This window comes from Labrus mixtus, chromosome 16, assembly GCF_963584025.1.
Source record: "Labrus mixtus chromosome 16, fLabMix1.1, whole genome shotgun sequence".
Classification (NCBI taxonomy): Eukaryota; Metazoa; Chordata; class Actinopteri; order Labriformes; family Labridae; genus Labrus; species Labrus mixtus.
In genome coordinates this window covers 10,989,327-11,008,116 of record NC_083627.1, presented here as the reverse complement: position 1 = coordinate 11,008,116, position 18,790 = coordinate 10,989,327, and the positions used below count along the sequence as shown (strand labels likewise).

The window sequence follows — 18,790 nt, the reverse complement described above, 5'->3', positions numbered from 1 at the left end:
ACAGTGGGATTCAAGCTTCGTCTCCACCAGTGGTGGATGAAACCTCAAGAAAACATCTTGCTCCTGACACCTCATTCATCATGGAACAGGAAAGAAATAGGAAATGACGGGGCCATCTGATGTCAAGAGAGGACGACTTGAAGAGACAAGCGCAATATGGTTCCAGCAGACGGAGATCTGTGAGAATGTGGCTCTGATCCTGTCTGTATGCAAAAATCCTACCTCGCTCTGAATAATCAGCGAGTGCGCTGGGTGCATGTCATAGGAAATTATCTGCATGTTGCCAAAACTGAGCCAAGCCTCGCTGAGAGGGGCTGCATCCTCTGTTCTCTGCCTACAGACGTATTGAAAAGAATCAATATGCTGGATCTATGTCATAATCTTCTGATAATGAATTTATGTCTGTCAGACTTCCAGTGGAAACTCTACAGGATGAAAGCACTCGCTGGTGGAGTAAAAGACAACGACTGTGTCTGCAGGGAATGTCAGTCAAAGGGGGGAAAAGACATAGTCTATATATATACATCTGCAGTTATTACCAGACGTGACATTTTGTGCCTCTGAGGCACATTCTGTCGTATTGTATCAGATTCTAGAGAAGTAGAATTCAATTGTAGAACTGGCCATTAATGCAACCTCTACGTATGTACAACCATATCAAATCGACTTTATCAGGAGACAAGGATGACAAAAGGGAAAGTGAATGATGGTGTATCGGAAAATTATATATAACACTGAATAGTGGGCCTCATTCACCAACCGTTCTTAAGGACAAATCTAACTTACAAACGTTTTAAGAAGATTCTGGGATTCATCAATGTTTTCTTATTTGGGTTTGTTCTTAGGTAAGAAGAGAATTTACAAACCCTCGAGAGCACTCTTACGCACGTTTGAGTGCTAACCAGCTCGAGCATCAAGCTTACATTTGATTGAATATTATAGGGTTTACATTTTTTTCACATTTTTTTCATAATTAATCAAATGTTTTATACATATTTGTATGATCATAAAAATCAGAGTGGTGTTTTAAAATAAATAACCTAGGGCCTTAACATGACACTTCAGTTCACATACATTAATTATGTTTATTGCATCCCATGCGTCTCTGTAACCACTACTTACACTGCTGAATTAAACAGTTTGTTTGGTGCTGAAGTCCCCGCAGTGGGACCTCCACTTCAGAACTGTTGAAGTTACTTCGACACTTTGAGTCTGGTGATCAGCTGGCGCCATCTTCAGCACTCCGTTTAAGCCCCAGAACCTTGTTTCCTTTGCTACCAGCATGTGTTTCTGTGTGTCTGCAGGACCCTGCCATCATGCCCTTTTATGGGCATCAGTGGGCGGTTACCTATGCTAATTGGGAACAACAGGCCGTGCTTTCAACTTACAAACACAAGGAGATTTAAGAACACGTTGGTGAATCTGATGAAGAGTCTTCTTAGAAATCTTCTTAAGAACAACCTTTAAAAAAATCGTATGAAAATTCTTAAGGAGATATTGGCGAATGAGGCCCAATGACATTCTTTCATTACTTCAAAACAAAACATACTGTAAAGCACATATCCATCTTAACGCCCCTTTCAAAATCTTGAGCTTAGCACTTTAGCCACCACCTTCTTTGTTTTTATTAACCATATGTTGTTATATTTGGGGGAAAAGAAAGGTGGATGAGCATCCCTCTGTATATATTATTCTGGCTGATATGTGACCATGGTTGCAGCTTTTCACAGGTTACCATGCTCTACTCATTGATAGTTCATTGTTGATTTCACCCTAAATGAGAATGAGACCATATCTTACAAAATGAACATCATGCTGCTCGAAAAACACTTTGAACTAGTGATTAAGACCATATAGTCTTAAATAGGAAAATGTTGACTAAAATTAAAATCAAGCAAGGCTTCAGGCTGGATTCCAGGATCAAGTCGTAGTGATGATAAACTGGTCAAATAATAAAACATTTTTCACTGATCTTAATCATTTAGACTATTGAGCAGTCCAATGTTACTAGTGACAAAGTCGTCAAGTTGACTTTAGTGTTGAAAAGATTTCCCTATAAAAAAGCTGTGAATATCAAAGATAAAATATTGAATTTAAAGCAACTAAGACAAACTTGATTTTGTGTGGATTGTGTGCCCCATGTGGACAAAATAAACATTATCAAGTCTCATTCAGAGCAATGGTTGGCTTGATTTGGTTTATCCTCAAATCTCCCTGTATCACTTTGATGCAATCTAGTTTTTATTTGTAAAAACCAAGCTGGTTTTCATGATCTTTAAAACTTAAAATATAAATGAATTCATTTGAACAACTGAGCCCCGACCCTATGGTGCTGCTTCAGAAGGCTCCAAAGAGCAAAGTTGAGAAAAAAAACGATGTTCTGCAGCATCAATCTGTACCGTATCAGAACATTTCTTTCACCATGGTTATTACACAAAACTTTTTTGACACATATTGACCAATTGTGTAACAGTTGACAAAAATCAACTACATATTTTTGAAAGACCACTCATCTAAAAGCCATTTTGTGAGAGATCAAAGCACCCCCCCCCCCCCCCCCCCCCAAAAGAAAAAAGAAAATTCACCCTATATGTCTTTAATGTGCATCATGTAGTTTCAAGGTGAAAAAGTTGAGCCAAAAAGTAGCTAATGTAGTCTGCCAAAGAATACCAGTCTAGGAAAAGCTAAATAAATCCTTCACATCTACCACTAAATGTATCACATGTTCATACTCATGCAACTTTTGATAGCACTTATATTCTGGGAAAGTTTAGCACAGTGCTAGAGTTGTACAGGCAGAGCAGTGGGTGGTAAATGGATAACCAGCATGGGAGCCGGAGATCAGAATCAAATGGAAAGTGAAGTCTTAAAACACTGCTGCACTTTTCTTTGGCCAACACACATGTATTCTCTGCTATGCCTTTTTGTACTTATTATGATTTAAGACCTGTGTGAAAAAGTTATAGATGTATAATTAAAACAGTGAAGCAGCACAACATAAAAATAGAAACGCAAAGAAGGAGGTGTGATATTCCTAAAAAGGAATCATTCAGAAGTATTTCTTATCAACGGATGTCCTTTCTATACAAAAAGAGGCTTTACTGACTTTAAAGAGGACATATTTTACCCCTTTTCCACCTTTTCAAACAGTCCCCTGTGGTCTAAATGAAACATCTGTGCTGTGCTTTGGTCAAAATATAACATGAATCAATCACCAGAGGAGGTTTGTGACCCTGTATAAATCAGCTCTCTCAGAACGCTCCGGTTTGGTGTGTGTGTCTCTTTAAATGCAATGACCCCCCCTGAGTTTTCCTGGTAGACATCACTCCGTCCCTAGCTAGAATAAAAATGGCGGACCTGCGCATATGTTTCGCTATACGCTGGAGGTGGAGTCCATGGGTGGAGATACCAGGGGAGGGGAGGGTATTTAGAATCCCACTGTGATGTCACAAGGAGAACAAACTTGAAACGGAGCATTTTTCTCCGTGTTGTAAGACTTATGCAGACCTCATACAAAGGACTGGATGGGTTTATTTTTCCTTTTTGGGGATCGGTAGACAATTAGGCAACATTAAATAAATAAATGTTCAAGAACACTGTAAAAGTGGATTTTTCATAATATGTCCCCTTTAAAAGACTACATGAAGTTATCTCACAGGAAGTGCAGTGTAAGTGGGAATCTGAAGCTGAAACTAATCTTGTTTTGAGGTTCTTTATGAGCAGCGAAACCAAACTTTAATCTAAAGTATGAAGTGATACTGTCACTCATTTAATGAAGCTCTAGCTCAAGATGCTTCTCCAAGCAGATAATCATCATGTCATTTTAACACTGAACACATTCAGCTCCAGATACTGCAGTCTACACTTCAGTTATAATGATTAAATGGATAAATTACCACACTTGAATTAAGGCAATAACCAAATAAAGTGAAGTGCGAGCTTGAATATTTATCTTTTACCCATCTCTAAGGACAATGGCAAATGCTATAACAAGGCAACAATGGCAAAAGTAAATAACACATGTCACTCTAATCCTGCTTCAGCTGCTTACTTTTGGCCCTTCCATAACCTCGGAGAAAACCCCCAGGGGTAGAACGATCTCTATCTTTTCTCTATCTTCACATGGATTGTCATTTTAAGCAAAAGATAATGTTTCAGCAACAACTTGGGCAGCGATTTGTACAAAGTATTGATTTAAACTATCAGGAACCATCAGGACTTTCTTGGTGTTTCACGTCTTTTTTAACATCACTTGAAGCCGTTGGGACATATTTTTCCCACCTGAATTAGAATACAAGCCTTCAACATGTTTGGCATTGCTTTCAAATGATTTCGAAGCGAAAAAAAAAGGATTTAACATTGGAATTCCAGAGTGAAGAAGTGTTTCCCCATAAGGGCCTGTGTCCACTTCGGATGATTTTTGCACTGGCAGCGCCCATTTGTAATATAAAACCAATGCAGTTTAGCGTTTTTAACACTGCGTCCAAATGCTCCAGAGTCAGTTACTTTTCATCTCTGTTGTCACAGTGCTCTCAGTTGAAAATAGTTCCACTTTTGGAACACTGCTGCGCTCATTAATGTAACTTTTCGCTCACCCACCAATCAAAATCAAGAAGGGGCGGGATTTCTGACATCAACTTTTTGAACAACCACGGTGGAGGAGAAACTAATCTGACTCGTATTTTCAAGTGAACAATTTTCATGTCTAGAGCTGCTGCTATTTCAAGGACAAGATTCCTTTACATTGTTTACCTGTTGTCATGGCCATGCTTCCTTACATAAAGGAAATTATTAATTAACATGGAGCTATTTAAACTGAGGGAAGCAGAAGTCAACTTGCAATCTGCAACAATGAGCGCCGCACCCCTAATTCCCCTGAAATGTTAGCCCTTTTCAGACAGCATTTCTGCAAAATTGGTGTAACTAAGCGCAGTCGTCATTACGTGTTTGTACATTCAAATTGATTCTGCGACGGCGTAATATTTTTGTTCCACTCTGTGAATTCACATTGCGTTCCAGCGTTGCAGAAGTACGGCACAGTGGGAACTCCACATACACACGCAGTCAGACATGCACAAAAACACAGCGCCGCGCTCCCCCGCTGGCTCAGCTGATACCGTCTCGCCTCTGTAACACCTCTGTTACTACCTCTGAAGGCGGTACAGAGAGGGGATCACTGCGTCCCCCCACATAACGCCTCTGCAACATTCAGATTGAACGAGAAACATCAGAGGAACGTAAATGTACCCTCCTTAAAAAAGGCAGTCTGAATAGGGCTAACAACATCAACCCCTGTAGGTCTATGAGTCACCAACAGAGCACCTCTGCTTGTGGCGAGGGATGCACCAAAGAGGTAGTGCTGACAGGAATCACAATTTGCTACTTTCCGGTGCAACACCAAGTAAAGCAAGAGAGAGAGGCTGAGGTCATCTAAAGAATCTGCAAGACAGTGTGATGATGAAGTGTGTAGGTTTTCCTCTGCGTCACCAAGGTATATAAAAATAATGTTGTATAATGCACCAAGAATAGAGGATTTCCCCAATTCTTCCTTAACAAAAAAAACCCTGAGAAAAGATTTGACTCTCACAGGTTGATATTGAAACACAGTCTACAAAATACAATTATTATAGGTGAATAAGCAGCTGAATGTGGAAAAGTAAAGAAAGCCTGAAGCTGAAAATTAAGCTGAAATAAAAGATGTTAGAAGCCATAACTGTCCAATATGCAACTTGTCAGAAGTAGCAAACATATCTTGCTCTGTGAGAGCATCCCATGTGTAGGATCTAAATAAATTTGGCTTTTAATCACTGATGAACTATAGTGCTTATATTTGGGAAATGCTTAGTGCTCGATACAAACCATGATCAGAATCTTTAAGTCTCAAATAGCATATTATGATCTCTACATTGGGCTATTTAGGTGTTCTTACATGACACAGCATCACACAGCATGCTTTGCCTGAGGTAAATCAGCAATCCAGTGTTGTAAAATGTGGTGCAAAAAAAACTGCAGTCCACGTCAGGCTAGTTGCAATAGCCTGTGAGTGTCATTAACACCCATGTTAAAATGCCCTTTTTTATAGTACAAATACAACTGTGTAGAGCCTGTTTAAAAAAACACGTTGACCTGAGAAGCTCGTTGTTGGTACACTGTACATACTGTATGTATCAGTGGATTCACACAGCTTCTATAATGTAACTGCACAATTAAAACTTTCATCACTGTTTTGCACATTTACCCATCTGCCCTCCACAAATGTCAAAAAGTCATAACCTCTAAGAATCTATGTTTTTCTTTATTGAGACTTAGAAGTAATGTAAAGTTAAATTCTGGATGTATTTATTCTTAATTGTATTTTTGATATTGTTAGGGCTTATTTACTTTGTATTTATTCTAGGACTGTTTAACTTTTCTTTGATAACCTGCTGCTGTAACACCACAATTTCCCAGTTTGGTTTCAATTAAGTAGATATATCCATCCATCCATCTACATGTGATGATCTTTGTTTAACTCATCCGTTTGGATGATTTTAAGGGGCATGGCACGGCTGATCTGACTGACATGTGACTAAATGCATTCCTCAGCTACATGTCTTTGACTGTTATTAGAATGACCAGACGTAAGGTTGAGGCAGCATTTCAAATATGGCATCCATCACCACTTGGCTTCAAAAGTCCGCTTCAGAGAACAAAAAGATCAGATCAAAATGAGACATTTTGTAATTATAGTAGCCAATAATATCACCTCTTAGTTCTAGTCCTTTCTTATAATATTTTGTATGTCTGTGTAGAGAAGTCAAACTTATAAAGGAATTCCAACTTTGTGTACCTCATGTTGTTAAGTATGCAACTATATGAACATGTTTAAGAGGGAGAGTGATGCTTGATCATTATCACCATTACGGTAGTTGTAACTTTTGAGAAATAATGCCGGTAAAAATAGATGAATATCTTGAGGATGTTTTTGAGTTATCTCTGTAGGGAGGTTATGATGAGACTATATCTAATTATTTTTAGACAGAGAAACCTTCAGCTCACCTCTGGCACTCGCTGGCATGGAGGACCAGGTCCTGGTTGTTCTTGGCACTGACGGTGAGTTCGTGCTCTGTTGGGTTGAAAATGTCGAGCAGCAGATGACACTGGCGGGTGCTATGGAAAGACACAGACACAAAACCACAGATTCTAAAATGATGTTTGTGATTGCACTGGCTCATCCGGGGCAGACAGCCCTCGAGTATCATCAGAGGCAAAGATTTCTTTAGACATTAAACACAAATACATAAAAGAAAGCTCTCACACACATTTATGTTCTATAGGGAGACTCTGGTGGCCATGGAGTATGCTTAATTAGTTGCAAGAGTTTATACATGAGGTGACAATGACTTTCTAAAAATAAACAACCAGACACACGTACACTGGAAATGTATGAGATCAAGAGAAGACAGGGTGTGAAGTGCTCATCAGTCCTTGTCATAACATCAAAGGTGGCGGCGCTTTCATCAGACCCGCAGGCCTAGCATGAGCAGGCCATCTCCACATCATCCCACGCCTGCTTTTCTCATGCAGATCATAAGAGGGCCAATTTGTGATTTAGATCAAGACAGGAGATGATGCTGGTTTTTCAAAGAGTTAATTTTAACCCCCCAAGTAGCTGATTTATTTTTCTTCTTCTTCTTCCTCCCAGTAATGACGGATGAAAGGGACGGGTATCTGGAAGACAGACTGTCCAATGCAGCCAGCCATATGACTAAACTCTGCATGAGGCAGTACTGTCATTTTACACATAGCATTGACCCTTTTATACAGTCTAGCTTAAAGAGTTTGGCCAAATGAGTTACCCTACTTCAAATGATTTCAGCTGAATCATAAATTTGCGCTTATTAGTAGGGCGATTGGGTCCTTTGTTTCTAGTTCAGCAAAACCAAAACCAAACATATTGGCCATATTGTTATCAAGTTGTATGTTTTCCCTGCACAGGTCACCATCATCAGAGTATTCCATTGACCATTTGGGAAGGCTAATATTACCCTGTTAACAGATTGTATTCAGCTAGTGAGCTAAAGTTAGCTGCAGGGTGGCTTGAAGCCAGAGAAGCTCTTTCAAACAGAATTGGATTGATTATTTACCATGAATCTGCCAAATGTTCTGTATCATGGGGTTTATTTGCTTTGAAGAGGAGACCACCTTGAATAACTTGGCTCTCATTTAAAGTCTTGTAAACAATGAAAACACTGAAGGAAACCTCAACCAATCAAATCAAGTTGGAAGCAGCTCAATCACAGCCAGATTCTTCTGTCGGAGATCACTAATTTGTCCGTGTTTCTACCTGTTGATATCAATTAGATGTGGTGGAACATGAACATTTCAATCAAATTTTTAATTTTGATGAACTTTTAAGTAAAGTTAGAAGCATGCTATGCTGCTCTTGCATGTATTGGTGTACAGTTACACAGTTAAAAAACATTAGTGTAGTCATTTGAGTCAAGACCAAGACCAAGGCAGGGCGAGATTGAGACAAGACCAAGACCATAAATATCAAGATTTAAACTTATCACGAGGATCAGTTGTTTTCTCCACTTATACTTTCTAGTTTCATATAGTATATTAAACCTGAGTGCTCATACTGTTAAAAAAACAATGAAAACAGAAGTAAACACGAAGTTGAAGGTATTTGACCCTATTGCCACACAAATGGTTGAACTTTTCTCTCTCTCTCTCGCTCTCTCGGGCTGGAAACATAACTGCCAGATTTCTAAAGCAGGAATATATAGCATGCTGAAAAGCAATTACAATAAGTGGAATCAAACAGCGAGAACAGATGTAAAATTGTGTCCTTTGTACAAATTAAATGCTGCCCATCAGCCCATCATCTTCCCTCCGGGTCACGCTAAGCCCCCCTCCCAGCCACCGTCTTGCCTCTTAAATCTCGGGGTTAATGGAGGCTTATGTTGAGCTCGCCCAAGTCCCTAATAAACTGCTTTGGCAATTAAAGGAGCACATTTTTTTAAAGCCTTCCCATGTTTCTTTAATTGTCTTGTTGTCTTTGTTGGCGGATTTGATTAACGGGCTGAATGGGGCGAGGTACTGATTTATAGGTCGTGCCGTTTAGCTGAGGTGATCAATCAGGCCACCTAGTTAAGAAACACCGGCTCATTGTTCATGCTCTAAGTACCCGAGATAAACTGAGGGAAAAGAGTCAGAGATAAGAGGCACAGACGATCTGGATTTGCACCTTTTGATAAGCATGAGCCGAAAATGACACTGAACAAATGGACAAGCTTTTTTTTTTTTTTTTAAGAACTGATGCTAAGACTGCTACAGAAGAAAAGCTGAAGATTATGTTGTTTTTTTTCAAATAGCGGGAACTGGATCACAACACTGAATCATTTTGATAAGTATTCTGCTGAGCTACTACGCAGGGCCCCAAGATCTAAGCTGAATAAATAATTCAAAAGTGCCAATGGGGTTTCAAACTACTTGTCTCTCTTTCAGCCTGTGAATTTTTAAATCCTATTTAAGAACCAAGTGAGGCAGCGAGGGAACAAAGTTATCCCTGTCTCTTCAAAATGAACACGTATCAAACCTGCTCTTCTTTGCTCACAGTGTGCATAACAAATCATCGATCAATGACATATCAATACTCTCGCTTTGTGTGCATTAAATAAAGCAAAAAACAACTTTTGCTACACATCCTGCATGTGCTTAAACATTTAGAACTATCCTGAAAGAGTTGGAGGCAGGGATTATTGTTGTGCTACCACCACCCTGTGTACCTGGGTGCATATTATGAAGTCAAACCTAATTTCAAGGAGTAAGTCCTGATCCCAGAAGACGACTTTTACTACGGATCATTTCAGGTGCAGCTGGAGGTGTGCCAAAAGGGAGGAAAAAAAGAGGCGAACTACTAAGTGGTCTATTTCTGAGAACACGACCACCCTAACAAATGCACCATGAGGTCAGCATTTTGCCATTATTGATCTGAAGAGGACCTTGTTGCAGGACAGTGAACGTCTCAACCTGGCGCCACACATTTATAAGCCAAGACCTCAGAAAGACATCAATACAAAACAGACAAACACCAGGGCGACAGCCTGATTATTTTAGTCCCCACATCAACCATACAGATAAATAGAGCTGCTGACGCCGGATGGGCATTAGTTGGACTCGATGCCCTGTCATTGTGAGGCAGTGGGTGGTAAAGATGGAGCACACTGTGGGAGGAGGCAGAAATGCTGATCAATGACGCTGGGCCCGCACCTCTGTCGATTCTGCAAATCTGCAATCAATAAGTGCTGATTTTGCTGCCTTACTCTGGCACACAAACATGATATATACCCTGCTAACAAATGTAGTGGCCTTAATTAGCCCGGTTGGATTTAGAGAACTGCCAATAATGGGCTATTTTTAGGGCTGTTTGTAGTTACAGAATCCTATAAGGGTATAGTAAAGGAACTGCATGGCGCCTATAACACATAGTAAAGGCCTGTGATATCTGGATTTTAACATTTCAAATCAAGTGGAAATTTGCATAAATCTCTCTTAGCTGTAGGCAAATACAGGGGCGAGTAATGAATACAAATCAAATGATAAAAAATGTGTAAATAGAAACAAGCATGGCATTTCAACAATACATGGCCATTAGCTAGATTTGGTTTTATTTGGTCCAGTACTGATACCGGTATCTGAAAATACCTTAAACAAATTCAAAATGGATCATTGTGTTCTGGTGAGTACATGTCGTGCAACATTTCTGTACCATTATTTATTTTCAGACTGGATAAAAACATTTTTAAAAAACCACATCATCTTCTTCTGCACTCCATAACATTAGCCTACACACAAAGCAGCCACCATGGAAGTATCACAACCAGCACCATTAACTATTGTCTAAGAGAAGCTAAGAAGAACTGGTTTATGTCATTTATTCTGTTAGAAAGCTTACAACATCAGTGCTGGAGGATGTCATGTTGGATGAAGTGTGTTAATTTAGTGCGCCTCCCTTGCATTAGCGAACACAACACATCATGGGCTACAAGCCTAGCTCTTTGCTAATGTTAGCTCAGCTTGTGTGCCGGTATTGCATTTCTCAAGTGTCCCACTGGTATTAGTACTTTGTATCAATAGAGCATTTCTAGATACTGTAATTCAATATGTCTTCTCTTGGAATAATGTATACGCTATACTTAGATGTGGCTTTCATGCTAGTTTTTTTTGTCACTGTGCGTATGGCATGAAAAGGCTTGTGCGTGAGTCTGTGACCGGCTCCAGATTTGGTTTTAATTGTGAGGACCGACTGCTCACTGGTCATGGATGAGAACGCTAAAAATCGTCAGATTCTGGTCACATGCTGATCTATTGACGCACCTTAACCTGTCTCTTTGCCGGTTAGTTGATTAATTATTTGATGGATTGATTGATTGATTGATTGATTGATTGATTGATTGATTGATTGATTGACTGACTATGATTTGAACACACTTGCATGCTTAAAAGAGCAATTGAAAAAACTGTAGACTTAAATCTTGACAAAGAAAAAAGAAAGAAAGATTGAAACATAACATTCACATCCAGTGACTCTGTTTTTCTATCTCCAGACAAACAATAGGATGTGATGTCAAGGAGGAAATCATTCTCAGGAAAGCTGTGATGCATGTAAGTTGAAGGCAGCAGAACAGAGGAGGGTTTCCTTCTTTTAAGGGCTGTAAGTTATTACTCACAACCCAAGAGATGCTAAACGAGGTGCACTTGAAGGATCCATTCATTTCCCCCTGCAGACCAATGCATATTTCAGGGGTAACACAATATTGAGCAAATGGGATTATAACATGTCCCTGTAAAGTATGGATCACTGAGTATTTCACACCTCCTGGCTCTCAGTCACTTTCTTTAACAGATCTGTCACCTTAGATATGACCAAAGGTGAGAAAGCAGAAAGAGAGACAGCAAGGTCTGCCATTAATATGGAAGGTGCCGGGGAATACAAATGTATAGAAATGTATAGTGAGGCGAAGAGAGCACCAGAGTAAGGTAGGGCGGGGAGGGGGCAAAGGAAGATGTAGAGTGAAGTAATGAAAGAAGTCCTGAGAGACAGAACAGAAGATAGGGACAGAAAGGGAAAAAAAAAATTGAAATTGGAAAAAAAAGGATAAAGAAACTGTCTCAGCAGTGAGCCAGAGAGGAGAGAGCATTTGAAGACTGTAGTCTATCTAGAAAGTCAGGAAGAGCAAAACAAAGGTAGAGAGAGAGGTAAATGAGATACAGAGGTTACGGTGAAATGCATTCTCAGAAGCCCTATGGCATAATATTTCCTTTCTAAGCTTTGAGTATTTCTTTAAGACTGTTTCAGAGAGCACTGACCAAGGTTCATCTTAACCTGTAGATTCCACAGGAACTGTGTGTGCCGAGCTCCTTCTCCCTAGTGGTGTGTGAGCTATACCCTGTTGGATCCTTTTCTGAAGCATGGAGCAGAGTGGAGCGCAGCCATGAGTAGCTGGAATTAGGAGTTCACAAGATCCCGAGGGAATAAAGAGTAACAACATGCAAACAACAGGTTACCTCACCTCTCTGAGGTTGATTTTTTTGTTTGTTCATTTGGCGCCTGTTTTGATGTGATGTTGATATAGGGATGGGCAGTCTGTACATGGTGTTTTATTTTGAAATTGACCAGATGCTCTATTTCTACCCGTGCCTGACTTCTTGTCCAGGTTGAGCCGCTCTGTTCCGTTTGATGCGTGCTGGCTGTGGGCTCAGTACAAAATAGACTTGTGTGTATTTCAAGCAGAGTGGGGCTTCTGGCACGCACCAGTAACGGACCACGGTGCATCCTGTGGAAACATGGTCACAGAGATGCCACATTCAGCTCCAAGTGCACTGCGCTGACGTACACAGCTGGATCCTGTGGAAACTGCCCGTAATACATTTTTATCTTCGGGGTTCCAGGGAATTATTCTCCCAAGGCTGGGAAATATGGCCGAAACAATCATCTCATTCTTGTTAGAGCTTTTAGATGACTCCAGATTTATTTTGGCAAAAAAGGCAAACATAAGCAAGAGCTGTACCATACCAATGTATTTTTCTTTAATTTCTTTAGGTGGTTCAAGTGACAATATGCAAGCCATCTCTTGGTCTTCTTGGCTCATGATCTGTATTGTAAACATCTAAAAGGCAGCCCTGATTTAATCTTTGCATTTTCAGCATTTGAAAAATCAAGACACTTGAGTGATTCAGTTTTAGATGAAGTGAAAAAAAAAAAGTCTGCACTCTAATGCAATTTTTGTCTTCAGGGAAGCCAGTGTTAACTACCCAGTGGGGTTAGATTAAATAGAATGAGCACACTGTTTCTGTGATTCAGGTGTTTCTGTTAGGAAATTGTAATAGCTTGTTAAATTGTTAGACATTCTACAAGCTGTACATGTCTATAAATATGAATCCTCCTTGTAGGTTCTTTAATTTACAGCAAGAGTTCACTTTCAACCCAGGGCAACCAGAAGTCGCTTCAGTGTTTCAAGACAGCTAATGATAACCTCCAATTATTTCAGTTCTGTGTTGACTTGAAAAAGACTCCACATGCTTATTGTAGTTATGAGGAAGCCAAAGGGCCAGCTGAGGAAGTTGTCTTTGGGTAGATAAATTAAATAGAATAGTTGGGAGAGCTGGAAACTGAAAAAAAAAAAAAAAGAGAGAAATAGAAGGAGAAAAAAAACTGAAGTGCAAGAAAAGGTGAAAGATAAAAGAAAAGTAGGTGACCTGGAGATCAAATTGGAGAGACAGGTAGAGAGAGAGTGAGCATATTAGTGATGCTAACAAACTACAAATCGTCTCGACAGTGCTGACTCTTGCACCTTTTTCTTTTCTCTGTTTTCCAATTGTACCAAATCTAATGTTTTATAGTTATAGGTAGCTGGTGGCCTTGGTTTCAGGAAAATGTTCATATTAGGATTTTCTGAAATGTCAATGGAGGACTTGAATTGGGAAAACTTCTGGAACCAGAGCTGCCGAAAAAGTGGGCAGTCACTGTTGAGCTCTATTTTTGTGGAAAGATGGACCACTTTTCCTGCCAGCTGCTGCTGAGAGCTGGTCCACAGCACACTAAGGGCAACACGCTGTGCTATTTTAGTTTTAAAAAGCCCTCATTCATGCCTTTCTTGAGTGCTTCAATGTCAACTTAGAATGCACAAATAGTACACATGTCTTATTGTACTGCAAATAATATTTTGTTCTTAATATGGCAGGGATGCCAGGACGGCAGAATGAAGTTGAATTACTGATTCTACGAGCGTCTGTCTTCTACACCAGGCGGCGTGTATGAAGGCCATCCTTCAGGTGGTTTAATCCCGACACAGCCATCTGAAGTTGGCAGGTATGTATTCCTTACACATGTCAATAGGAGGGTCGTTCACTATCAGGGCTCTATTAAACATATCTCAAATCGGCTGGCTACCTGAGTTTACTCTTACTAGTGTGGTAGTACTCTGATTCGTTCTTGGTCTCAAGAACACTTTTTGAAGGTTTCAGTCTCGTCTCGGAATCAAAAGTATTTTTACTCGATCTTGTCTCCATCTCGGACTGGGCTGACCCTGGATTTTAAATCAAGACGGGTCAAGATTAACACTGATAGGCGATTTTTCCACCTCATTACTTTGATTCGAAGGAAAGGCCCCTATCTAAAAGAACAAATACATTTTATTTTTATCCCTCGGTAACGGACACAACCTTCCCGGTGTTACGGTGAGTGACATGTCTGCTGCACACGAGGTGAGGATTTGTCAGATATGTTTGGTCTTTGTCTTGGTCTCACCTTGCCTTGGCCTCGATATCGACTTGGTCTCGACCCCTAAATGTCTCTTTCTTGTCTCGGCCTTGGAGCACTCTGGTCTTAGTCACGTCACAGCCTCAGAGCACTCCGTTCTCATCTTACAACCATAACAAGGCTGTCACTGAAAAACCTAACAAACGTTTGTGGTGTGAACAACTTTAATCTATTAAAACCTCCTCTTCCCATCTTTATCAATATCCTTGATCACAAACAGTTATAGGATCAATAATTCCTCCTGCAGCATATGTCAACCTGCAACATGATGAACCACACAGTGTGGTACAGTTAAGTAGCTGCTGTTTGTATAACTGTATTGGGTCAATACAATAGCGATGTAATTGTAGTAAAATGCATGATTTGAATCATAAACAGGGTTATGATGGGAAATATGATGTTATGAAAGCAGTAAAGGCTGAATAAAAAAGAGACCATCTGCACTGTGTGTTTTTAGCTTGTGACTCTACACCTCCGAAAGAATATGAGCTTCTCCCTAGAAGTCGCTTTTCAGTACATCACCACTCCATTAGGAAACTAGCAGGCTGTCATGGTTGAGAGAGCAGTGGTTTTAAAGGGGGGTGAGAGGAGGCTGTTAGATGAGTGGGACTGACAATGAAGCAGCAGGTAAAGAAAATGCCCCATTAAATGTATTTTTCTTTAGATTTACCGACAACAAAATGTATGGTACAACCATATTTGACTTACAGAATCATCTTGACGCATTACAAAATGTTTTGACATTTCAACATTGTTACTAGTGCACTGCATTCTCATATTGCTGTACTGCTGGTGTGGGGATTTTGGCTCTGGTTCAGGGTGTTCATTACATTTTAAGTAAATACAAATTTTAATATTTTCAACTTCCTCGGAGCTCGCTTTTCTAAAGTACCCTGTTCAAAGTGATTATCTATATTAGTTATGAATAGGGGTACTGCAAAATATAGCAGTAAAATAAAAGAAGGAAAAGTTAGAGAGAGGGACAGGAGAAATGCAAAGATGGTAAAATGGTAAAAGGATTTCAGCTTGTATAGTGCTTTTCTAGTCTTCTGACTACTCAAAGCGCTTTTACACTTCATGTCACACCTACACATTCACACACTGATGTCAGAGGCTGCTATGTATTGTGACCTTTAGAAGTAACTAATCACATTCATGCACCGCCGCCGAAGCAGTGGGAGCAATTCGGGGTTAAGTGTCTTGTCCACGGACACATCGGATGTGGCTGCAGGAGGTGGGAATCGAACCCCCGACCTTCCGGTTAACCTTCTAAACCGGAAAGGCGATTGAGCCACAGCAGCCCCAAAGAAGATCATAAGGAAAGACAACAGACATAGAAGTGGAGGGCAAAAATTAACAAAAAAAGATGATGAAGTTGAGAGAGTAAGAGAGTAAGAGAATAAGCATAACGAGAACAGAGACAGAGAACTAGAAAAAGGGAGAGGACGACTGAAATAAAATTTGGAGGGAGATAATGCGTCAAGGAAAAGAGAAAGTTAAGCAAGAGAGTAAGGGAGAAGAAAGTGGGACCATTGTTGTGCTATTGCACAGTTTAATTTGCTCATAGAATCGCTGGATAGAAAATCCACTGACACATACATAAAAGTTTTCCCACTCAACCACTAAATCAATGTTTGAGAGAGAGAGAGAGAGAGAGAGAGAGAGAGAGAGGGAAAATGTTTGACTGTTTTGCTTTGTTTTAGAGCAGATGTGTCTGTAGGATGAGGAATGGATGTTGCAGAGGTAAAGAGGAGAGGGATCATGCAATGACTTTATGTGTATTGTAGTCAGTAAAGGTTCATTGCATATTCATACGTATCCGCAAAGAGCCGAGATGGATGGCTTCAACTACAGATATTATTTAAGCTAATGATACACTTCAAGGGGCCATTTCACAGCCACGATCAGTCTCCATCCCTTTGATTTTTTTTCTTTTCCTGAGGAGTACTAGAGCTGAAAAGTGGAGTGAAGTATGGCACCGGGAATGTGTGTGTGTGTGTGTGTGTGTGTGGTATTGTAAGTGCGTGTGTAGTAACGTATGTGCATGAGAAAGAGAATGTGAAAGCATGAAAAAAATGACTGAATATCCATTTAACTACCTCTGCCACTATCTGACCTCCTGAGTCTTCTGGTTTAGATAGCAATAATGTCATAGCCAGAGTGTCACTGCAGTGGTGAAAGAGAGAGTGGGCATCTATTCCCCCACTCAAGAGAAAACTGTGCTGCAGTATATTGTATATGTGAGATGAAATGAGGCTTTAGAATCGAGGTTTATCACTCATGACTGGGACAAGAGGGGGCGTGAGGTAAACTTCTCAGTACTCTACTGATAGTTATCTGATCGCTGCTCGTTTAAATGAAACATTCTCTAGTTGCAGGACTTCATCATCATCATATGAACACATGCTTTGAAGAATGAATGCTGGAGGGGAGGGGGCGACAGAGACATGATGTCAATTCTCCCTGCATGTTCAGTAGAAGTTACAATTGAATGAAAATGTGAACGGCAGAACATTTTTCCTGTCCAAGATTAGAATTGATGTTAAGCTTTCATTTATTCTGTAAATCACTGCTGACTGTTCAACGTAGCACATTTCATATAATTATATTTTGGTCCTTCCTGTGTAGTATGCTGATTGCTGGCTGTATGTATTTTACTGCTGACTGCAAAACAAACTGCACTCTCACAGGCATAATAAAGACAACCTTGGATGGTAAATGGACTAGAGCTTGTATAGTTCAAAGGGCTTTACACTGCATGTCACACCTACACATTTACACCCATTCACACACTGATGGAAGCGGTTGAAGAGGTTTCTATGTAAAAAGTCCATCAGAAGTAACAAGTCCCATTCATACACATGCAACCAGGAATTAAGTGTCTTGCCCAAGGAGTCAAGGACACATCGGACACGTTGCTCCAGGAGCTTGGGATCGAACCCCCAACCTTCCACTACCCACTCTACCAACTGAGCCACAGCCACCCCCTATTCCACTTACCTGTGATTTGTACATGGCTTATTATTCTTCAATACTCTCCCTTGGTACTTATTGCTTATTTTATATGTTTATGTCTATGTCTATTTTATTTGTATATTATATATATTTCTATATGTCCTACTACTATATTGTGTTTAAGAGCCACTGTAACAACCAACTTTTCCCCTGGGATTAATAAAGTATTTCTGATTCTGATAATAAAAAGGGGTGCCTGATGAGCTGCCCCAAGTTTGTTTGAAAATGTCAAGTTGTTATCCCCTAAAAGATAAAGGTGAGTCTGTTACCTGGTCGCAGGGAGGGTGCTGACTCTGGTGAAGAAAACAGATGGCTCTATGTCCACATGGACTCCCAAAGACAGCTCCCTGTAGTAGCCCTCCACTTTTCCTGCTCCACCCGAGTACTTGAAGTTCAGGACTGCTTCCAAAGTCTGCAAAGAGATCAAGGGAATGATATACATTTAGATCAAGCTGGCTTTACTTTGCACAAAAATCGAAAGTCCCATCATCAGCTGCACAGATACATACGGTAAGTGTGATTAGCCATTCTGTCACCAAAACTGTGTTTTTTTTTCGGGCTGATGCATCAACAAAGCATTGTGGCAGTAAATAATTGCACAAAAGAACAACTATTGTGCTATTTAATGAAATGGAATTCAAATCATGAGAAAGCCTGAGAAGGAAAGTATGATTAGTCGCTGTGGGTGGGGCAACAGTTGGCGTGACTTGTTGGCCGTGTTCCACATGATGAGAGGAAAGTGGACACAAAAAATTACTCAGAGATATTCTTTGGAGGGGGGGTGGGGGTGGTGGGCAGGACAAGCAGCCAAGTGGGCGAAAGATGGGGAAATTAAAAGTGGCAGTTTATTGTGAAGGAGCACTAGCTGACTCAGGCAATGGGCTGAAACGGGTGGAGGGATCACCCAAGGTCTCGCTTTCCTTCCTATGCAGTCTATATCATCTCTCCACATATTGCTGATGGAGG

General features: G+C 40.3%; 1 protein-coding gene across 2 annotated transcripts in view; it reads right to left on the bottom strand.

Annotated features, from left to right (window-relative positions):
- Positions 1–18,790, bottom strand: part of trappc9 (trafficking protein particle complex subunit 9) — a 211,196-nt gene that overhangs the window by 85,534 nt on the left and 106,872 nt on the right. For both annotated transcript variants that reach the window (XM_061059316.1, XM_061059317.1), the window contains 2 exons: positions 18,094–18,236; positions 7,039–7,149 (listed from right to left, as the gene is read on the bottom strand). In XM_061059316.1, the coding sequence (XP_060915299.1) occupies positions 7,039–7,149; positions 18,094–18,236 (254 nt within the window). The remainder of the gene's footprint in view (positions 1–7,038; positions 7,150–18,093; positions 18,237–18,790) is intronic.